The 9,798-nt window shown below is 31.1% G+C and overlaps 1 protein-coding gene across 1 annotated transcript; it reads right to left on the reverse strand.

The window, feature by feature from the left end:
* Positions 1–1,017: 1,017 nt before the first annotated feature.
* LOC139494499 (uncharacterized) lies at positions 1,018–5,311 on the reverse strand. Its single transcript, XM_071282657.1, has 4 exons — positions 5,298–5,311; positions 4,774–4,824; positions 3,951–4,004; positions 1,018–2,708 (listed from the first exon to the last, which is right to left on the reverse strand). The coding sequence occupies exons 1-4, from the start codon at positions 5,309–5,311 to the stop codon at positions 1,061–1,063; spliced, it is 1,767 nt and encodes a 588-aa protein (XP_071138758.1). The 3' UTR covers positions 1,018–1,060.
* Between the last annotated feature and the right edge of the window lie 4,487 nt (positions 5,312–9,798).

Consider the following 9,798-nt stretch of genomic DNA (forward strand, 5'->3'; position numbering starts at 1 on the left):
AAAGGTTTCCTTTTTATATTTGATTTTGTTATAATTAGTATATTATGGTTGGTTTCTTATTAGTGAAAACTGTATCGATGCTTCATTATTTAACCACCTAGGCTATATACGTTATATATTGACATGTTATATTCTATCAAACCTCAGACTTTGTCCCCGTTCAATATGAACAGGTTCATATTTAACATATTGACCAAGCCCATAACTGATAAATATCAAAGTTGGTTTCGTTCATATATACATTGTACCAGTATTTCTACCATTTCAGACTGTAAACATCTAAACTCGTTAAAAGATTTTGCCCTGAAATTTGATTTTAAAACTCAGTGAAAAATAGCAAATAAGGAATTGTCTTAGGACGTGAAATTTATCAAAGTATCGATTTACCATCACAAAAACACTAATACTAAATATTGAACCTTTAAAACATTTTTCAGATCAAGTGCATATTAAAATGAAGATAAACCCTTCTAAGACTGCTTATGATTTAATATGGTAGGCTTTTAGTTTGTCTTTAATATTCAGAGACGCTTGTATCAAAACTGGTGCAAGCCCATATTATTTTCAAAAGTGAAAAACGAATTTTCCACAGTTACATGTATGCTTGATCCATATAGGACCAATATTGTCTCGGTGAAGACACATTATTATCATATCATTAAAACTTATTTTATTCTACCAGTAGTAATTCATCAGGAGTTTTCTTTCTTTAACTGGATTATGTTTTGTTTGATTAGCTGAAAAATTCAAATTGCTGTTTGGCATGCATCCGATTTTTTGTAAACTACTGTTCCCGGAATTCACTATGGCATTAAATGTTATAAATTATAACGTCACAAAAAAAAACCCGGCTGATCGATAATGTCCTATACGCCAATTGACCCGGGTCAATATTTGTAACCCATTAATAAAACAACTCTAAATTGGGGAATTTTTATGTTTGGAAACTTTATGTATTTGAATTTTACTGCCATATCATATTAAAACAAACATTATTGTATTTATATATATCGGACATATATGACTTTAATGTAAAAATTCTAATACATGTACATGAAAACTAGCTAGGATACATTGTAGAACGATGCAGTTCGTCTGGTCTCATAGGTACATCATCAGGTAAAATATCTACAACTTGTGGTTGTAGTCTCTGATTTCTGTGCATCATAGTATCAGCATCAGGTCTGTAAGAGCCCATATGAGAAATAATCCCAGAAAACCGGGTGCTTCCGCTGTTCGGCTGGCTCTGCGATGATTGATTTAATAGTCCTCCATTCTTAACGTTTGTTTGTTCAGAGTGGTCACTTAAATCTTTTAGATATCTCTGAAGAACACCAGTTTCGTTTTCACCAGAGAAGATATTTGATTCATTTGTATCGTAATCGGCTGGTGGAATTTCTTGCACATTAGTGTCATATCGAACTTGTTTTAAGTAGTCAGGTGGTACTTCTAACTTAATGGACCCATTAGATCCATGTTGACGAGTTTGGTGTCTTGTATTCCATATCCTATGCAAGTCCTTTTCTGAAATTAGAGCTTTTCCATGTTTCATACCGCTAGATTTTGATTTATTTTGTCCTTGATTTGCTGATGATCGAGGTCCGCCATTGGCTTTTGATTGATTCTTTGCATTCATTCGTGAAAGAGAAATCTCATTATTTGAAAACTGTCCGAAATAATCTTTGTACTTGTTAGATTTATATACATCAACAGCGGATGATTTAGTCACATTGGTTTCAACCTTTTGAGTATTATCTCCTCGCACGATAGTTTGTACGGGAGGAGGTGGCTGTATAACGATATACTTTTCAATAATTTTAGTTTTTTCTACTTTTTCTCTACGTTTCTTCACAGGTTTTTCCGATTCCGAAGATGCTACTGAATACACATCGTGATCGTAATAATATGGATATGCTTCGTCTGTTGGGTACATAAAAGGCATCATATCAGCCGGATAAGGTTCCATGTAAGGATATTCCTGATGTGGGCCGTGATAGTAATCCATCCATTGTTCATATTGGTTTTCGTGTTGATAATTGTCCGATGATTTTATACGGTCTGAATCTGATGGATATGAAACTGAATAGGGTGTTTGAGTGTTTGTTGTTGTTACTGTTGGTTCGGGTTTCTTTTCAGGTTGTGTTTCTATCTGTATTGTTTGAGTAGACTGTGCTTCTATAGGAACAGTTTGTGTACATTGAGATTCAGATTGAAAAGTCTGAGTAGCCTGAGTTTCCGCTTGGAAAGTTTGTGTACATGAACTTGAACTGATTACTTTATTTTGAATATGTTCAATAATCGTTACAGGATTATTCTCAACTAACGCTGTTATTGAATACTCATTAGAAACATTAGAAGGAATATCTCGTGTTTGTGTAGATATATCCACCTGATAAGATGAATCGTCAGAACTAGCCTCTATTTCACTTGTTGGGTAGGCTATAGTCTGTTCTATGTTATCTCGCTCATCACTAGGCTGTACAAGTTGGCCTTCTGGTTGATAGAGAAGTTTTTCTGCATTCAATGGATTAACAGTGTAGTATTCAACAGCCAATGGTTTACCATCTCCTACTTCATAGTACCGTACGGAGGATATACCATTCTGTTTAGTGTGAACAGGTTTTGAGGCAAGATAATCCAGACTATTTTGGCTGAGTTGTCTACTTTGTAATGTTGTAGAAACTGTTTGTTCTTCAACAAAACGAGTACTAGAAATAAAAAAAAACCCAGTCACATAACTATCAATAATAACTTCACATACAGTAATTACACATGCAATGTGTTTGAACTTAATCAATTGTGTATATAATATATATTATTTACACATCATCGTCATGTTTAGAATAAAAAGAAGCATTTGATTAATTCATTGTTCTAAATACACTGTGAGAAGCTGCAATAACAATCTATTATATACTCATTAGTTATGAATACAAGGCTGACGATAATGTCCTCGGGAATGAAATCTCCACCAGCAGTTGCATCCAACCATTAGTCGTAAATAAACTCAGCATGGATACCAAATTTAAAAATTTGTGAATTGGACTATAACTAATAAAATACCAGGTTACTTCTTCGTGTGTGCTGTTAAAGGTACGCATTACTGCTAGTGCAATCATTATTTTCGAGGACAGAACGTTGCGTTTTATATACTTTTAAACGAGACAATGACCATTAACTATCATGTTGTTACCAGTTGTGGTGATAGTGCCGTTTACGACTGTCATACAATTGAGAATTTTAGCTAGCTATAAAACCAGGATTATTCCACCATTGTCTACATAAGAAAATGCCTGCACTAAGTTAGGAATATGACATTTGTTTTCCATTCGTTTGATGTGTTTGAAATTTTGATCTTGCCATTTGATAACGTACTTTCCGTTTTGAATTTTCGGAGAGTTCGGTATTTTTGTTAATTTACTTTTCAATACGAAACGTGATCAATTACCTATTAGCAGAATCAAGTTATAAACGATGAAGACATATATTTTGTATCCATTTCTAAATTTATACTACAAGTGTTGTGTTATAGAGAATCTCTGTCAAGTGTTATTACAAATTGTTACTGTCGCGAAATATGACGCAATATACTTGGGTACAGCTCCACCGTCTGATTTTGTATAGACACGAAAGGTTACATACATGCATTCCATGTGATGAACTGATTTTTAACATTTAAATCAGAACCAGAGCAGAAAACACGATGGACAAATGAAAATATTGCTTTTACATAAGGATGTGTTGAAAGTACACAAAAAACTTGATCATTTTGTTTAGGCCGGACTGTGACTTATATTTGTTAATTACTGTGTCATTTGGTCTCTTGCATAAAATTGTCTTATTGGCAATCACACCACATTTTCTTTTATATATTTAATGTATATATAGTAACATCTTATTTACATCTACCACACATCCTGGGAAATTATTTAATTCTAAAGTCATCATACCGCTTTGCTGGATTCGCTTTAAGGGAATTCAGGTAACGAAACAGTCTGTATTTTCTTTGCGTAAAAATTCAATTCATATGGAATATTATGGAACAGTTTCTTATTTAGAAAATCATGTAAGTACATACATACAATATTTGCGTCGGAGTTGTTGTTTAATTTCATTTCTGATGCAGCCAGTGCATTCATTAACCGGAAAGGATTGGTTGCAGTAACTACTGAAGAACAGAAGTTTGAAGACGTTGATAGGCTATGAAGCGCATTAAATCAATGTTCAATTCTTTTATAATTAATTGAAAACGACAGTGCGTATACTAATATTCGTTGATCAGTGACGGATTGCCTGTAGTCAAATAACAATTATTTTATATTGAATGTAAAACATCCGTGTGTGTTCCTTGATAAGCAATGAAGCGCCTTAAGTCAAACTAGGATTCTCTTATTGGTAATTGATTAATTTTATTATTTTATAAAGTTTTTTTTTTTTGTTGTAAATGCCTTGTTTTATGTCGTTTTGTCCCAAAGATTTTCTTGTTTTTGATGTTCGTTCTACAGTTCTTTTGATTTGGGATCTTAAAAAAATATAACAAATCGGTTTTTTTAAGAATTTAGTTATCACAGGTAGAATATTACCAAAAAAATATGTAATTCGAATTTTGAAAGACATACAGAAACATGATAAGTATATGTTACAACGAGGCAGATAGGGCTACCTAAAACCAAATACATCATCGTACAAAGTTCGAATCCTATTATACGTCCCTTTCTATGAGATATATTCACATTAAGTCAAACCTTAGCTTCCTCTACGACAATTACGTACCTTTTAGCAGGAATAGATTTCTGTGCTTTGATATATCCTTGTAAATTCGTACTGAAAAAAAATAACATGTTTTTATAAGAAAATTTGTCATATTTATAAAAGAATTGAGCAAAATGTATTCGTCCAATGCACAACAATGAGTTTCAACAATATACAATATTTTGCAAATAATTATCAATATTTTTTATACCTAAGCGTACAGTTAAATTTGCAAAGCTTTAAGATGAAGATGTACACTTTTGATGTTTTATTTCATACATATTTTGCTTTATATTAGAAAGTGACAATCAATTTTGTTACAGAAACTATTATTAATCAAAACGAAAACATATTTGTATGAAACGATTAAGTATTATGAACAAAAACCAGGTTCAGTACAACATATTCTGCATAAGGATATGCCTGTACCACGTCAGAAATATAACAGTTGTTTTCCAATCGTTTGATGTGTTTCAGCGTTTGATTATTCATATGAGAAAGGAGTATCCGTTTTGAATTCTACTTGTCATTTTTTCTATTTTTACTTTGTACCTGCCATTATTAACGTCCATTCTGTTGTTGGCTCTCGCTTTTCTAATTTTCCGTCGTCGTAGACAAAATTCTGCCACAATTATAATGATTATCAAAGCGATCACGAAAACACCAACAAGGCAGCCAATCAAGATGTTTATAGCATGGGAATCTGAAAAAGAAGAGATTTTGTTTTTTTAAATAAAGCATTTGAAAAAAATATTCGTTCTTATATTTCCCTATGTTTTTGTAGATATCCAGTGATTTGATTTCAAAATTGCTCAATATAATAAACTATGGTGAAATTTCTATATTTCAGTTGGTTTTCTTCATCACTTTGCTTTTTCATCATGTTCATATTCTCTCCTTTTTGATTGCTTTAATATGAATTTTAAAGTATGAATTCTGACACAGTTGTAAGTTTGTCGGAAGTCGTTTATCTACTATGGCAACTCAATCAGTGATACATGCCACACAAACATTTGTAAAGACAAGTTTTCTATTTCAATGTTGCATATGATACAGGGTCTGTTAACTCTTTTTTGAATTTGAGAACAACCCTGGATTTTAATGGGGTTTGTGTTTGTCTCTCTTTTGTTTTAAATGTTGTTTTCTCTTTAAACGTTTGTTTTATTTTTCCATGTGTTGTCAGTGTGTTTACACAATTTCAGCTTCGGACTTTTTCTATGTTTCTACTCACAAATCTGAATTACGATTCTCACAATATACCGGATATGAGATGAACTATATCCAATATTTAATATAGAATTGTAGATTATAATTGCTTTAAATGGTTAAAAGTCAAAGTACTTCATATGTTGATTAAAAAATCATGCGGTCGTTTACTGGTTATATATTCCCAATCTAATTATATTACAAAATAAACCCGGACTTTCCAGGTTAAGAATCTTATAAATAACTAGAAAAATCCCTCGAGAGTGAGAAAATAATTAATGTTAAAATGATTAACTGAGTTGCAGCCTTTCGTGGAGATCTATTAGAGTGAAACACGATAATTTGGAAAACAACACAAAAATTGCTATCATTAGTTTTGTTTAAAAAGATCGTCAAGATGAATAATAGTTCAACCATTTGCTGTTAATGACTTTTGAACATATCTCACATAGCCTTTTTCAATAATATGTAATGAATATAATACATATACACTAGAACAGGTAAAAATGTAACTCACCCATCTTCTATCGAAAATTATCACTGCGAAATTTTCATCATCTTAAAGAAAACTATATATTTCCGATTGGAAACAAGGCGTAAAATGTATATGTAATAGAAAATATATCTTGCGTATCTGGGCGGAAACGTCGTTAGAAAAGTGAATTTAAATTATTATATTGCATCCATTTAATAAAAAAAAATATAAACTCCCCAGCAACATGTTACATATTTACAAACATATCAATGATAATGTTTATATTGTGAACAAACAAAGGTTAATTCATGTTAATGTTTTATAAATAACATACACCTATTACATATATAATTCATCCATTTGACGGAAATGGTTGCTGCACATCATTACTTTCCGTATGAGTAAGTATTTTAATATGATTTTCCTGCTCATTAGATTATTGATCTTTGGCTGGTTGAGTGCATTTATTGTATTAGTTTCAATTCAAATACAAAGAACTACAATAAAAGACACATAAATATATGAACCATTATGCATTTGAAGAAGGTTTTTCTTTAATTGGTGTTAGAAACAACAAGAATGTGTCCATAGTACACGGATGCCCCACTCGCACTTTAATTTTCCATGTTCAGTGGACCGTGAAATTGGGGTAAAAACTTTAATTTGGAATTAAAATTAGAAAGATCATATCATAGGGAACATGTGTACTAAGTTTCAAGTAGTTGTGACTTTAACTTCATCAAAAACTACCTTGACCAAAAACTTTAACCTGAACTTCGCACTTTCATTTTCTATGTTCAGTTGACCATGAAATTGGGGTCAAAATTATAATTTGGCATTAAAATTAGAAAGATCATATCATGGGAAACATGTGTACTAAGTTACAAGTGGATTGGACTTCAACTTCATCAAAAACTACCTTGACCAAAAACTTTAACCTGAAGTCGGACGAACGAACGGAGGCACAGACCAGAAAACATAATGCCCCTCTACTATCGTAGGTGGGGCATAAAAATCTGAAATACGAAAATAAATTAAACAAGTAAATAATCAATGTTTAGCAGCAATACATTCAAAATAGCATTAAAGGAAGATCTTATAAATGAACATTAATTCTATTGTTATCAAATGATTATTACTTCCACAGAAAAAATGAAGACAACAAAGACACCCTGATAACGGGCGTGTAAACATCTGGAGGATTTGAATTCCAGCATCACTGGCATTTATCACGTGACAGTTGAGCAATAACTTATCTTTACTTTTGCTTTGATAAATATGTGTGTTAAAATTTCTAATGCCATGCTTCTATAGTGATATGGTTTTTCACGGTCACGTAGGTTGCCTAGAAAATTTCCGATTAATAGATTATCACATCGTTGTCGCTTTTCAATAAGCTGGTATACTCTTGTTTTAAATCATCTAATATAATTGTACGGTACTATGCTTTTAATGGTTTTATACTTGTCTTGTTGGGGCCTTGCTGTAAACAGATTGTTCATTGTTGAAGGCCACACGTTAACCAAGAGTATTTAATTTTTTATTACACCAGCCTCTTGCTGAGTGTTGTCTTATATCTTCTATTGTTTATATTCAAAAAGAATGTATAGTCCTTTTGTATTGAAATGTTATGAATATAACTTTGATCACAAAGGAGAAAATAAAGATATATGATCAAAATCTGGTTTTATTTTCGGAATTAAAATATTCAGTGTCGAACACTACGGATATGAAATAATATTTTCAAATGCATATTTCACTGTTTATGTGCATGACAATATGCCAAGAACAAACGTTAATGCAAAACAAAATATCCATAACATATGTCAAGCCCTTAATGACCCTGACGTAACTTTTAGATTGCATTCAATTTTTGAAAACACGCCCAAAACAAACATTAACTTTTTCAAATTTATGAATTTCATTTTTGTGTGTAATTTATAGATCTTCAGAGAACCTTTGCTCGAACCTTTACTTATCTAAATTGTAAACGTATGTGTTTTTTTTCTTTTAAGCGAGTTTGTTTTGTGTCAGTGTTTTCTTTATTTATCTGCGTGGGTGTGGGTGTGGGTACGGGTGTGTTTTATTTTTTATTTTCTTATTTAAAATGTAAGTTTAAATAGTTTTATAAGTTTTTCTCACACTGATCTCTAAGTTTGAAACTATTTTTTTTACTTTTTCAACATTTGTATGGATGTAATTGCATTCAGACTTACTGCAGTCGAGCGATTCAAGTAAGATAAATGTATATCTATAAATCAAACTCGTTTTAATTTTTTTCGAAAATTAAAACACTTTAGATTTCTTTGGTTTATTTAATGACCCAAGTGCAAATACATACAAATAAATAGTATTTACATAGATACTTTTTTTTATGATTTAAATGAATTTGTTAAAAATAATGTTGGAAACCATGAAAAACATTTTTGGCAAAAGTATCGTTTTCATCTTTATTTGTTTATGTCTTCTTTTGAAGTTAAGTAATGATATACAAAGTTTTAAACGAATTGCAGCTTTGTAAAATGTGGTGACCTTGAATTTTTATTTTGAAGGTCGTTATTTCTTAAGACATTGACATTCATTTGTATTTAATGTATTATACGTATATTTTCATTTTATTTGTTCAACTTTTATACCACAAAATGTTTAGCTAACAAACACTGAAAACTTCATATTTGTTAGCCTCTATAATATAGATTAACATATTTTCTTGCTTTTTATCTATTTCATAAAGCATCGACGATAATTTACTTTTTGAATTTAAATAAAATTGTAAACCTGATTTCCACTATAAAATGGTCGAGTTAATATCTGAGATTATTAAAGTGGTTTCAGTTGTATCCTAGGTTATTACCTTACCGTATTTTTCACAACATTTAATGCTCTTAAAAAAATATTTTAGAAATAATAAAAGCCCCATGAATTACTTCTATTGTATTAGAACAAATGTAGGACAAATACTGCAATTCTTTTGGATCGAAGCGATCTAGTTGAAGTCAAATATTTGCCGTTCCCGTAAATAAATGCACTATAACATTGACGTTAAAGAACGGAGCAAACTCAGCTAGAGACATGCTTAAACTATTTACAATTAAGTATTTTGATGAATTTAAAAGATAACTTAATTATATTTAACAAATAATGACTTATGACACATTTTATCATCGTTTGTTTACGTTTTTTTGTTTTGAAGACTTTCGGTTTAACATTCCTGCATTAAATACCTATATTCTTACGTCATCGTTCAATGACTTCGTGGAACTCATTCATAAAAACGTAGGAGTCATAACGCATTAGTCGATACAATACATATATATGTTACCACGGGTGTGTACTCAAAGCGTTTGAATAACGTCATATTAGAA

Source organism: Mytilus edulis, chromosome 11 (genome assembly GCF_963676685.1).
Source record: "Mytilus edulis chromosome 11, xbMytEdul2.2, whole genome shotgun sequence".
In the NCBI taxonomy this organism is placed as follows: Eukaryota; Metazoa; Mollusca; class Bivalvia; order Mytilida; family Mytilidae; genus Mytilus; species Mytilus edulis.

Coding starts and splice junctions, on each gene's coding strand:
- LOC139494499 (XM_071282657.1), bottom strand. Junction 4,005..4,773: donor AAATCTATTCCTGCTAAAAG/GTACGTAATTGT, acceptor TTTTACGCAAAG/AAAATACAGACTGTTTCGTT. Junction 2,709..3,950: donor AAAGCGAATCCAGCAAAGCG/GTATGATGACTT, acceptor TTTTATTTCTAG/TACTCGTTTTGTTGAAGAAC.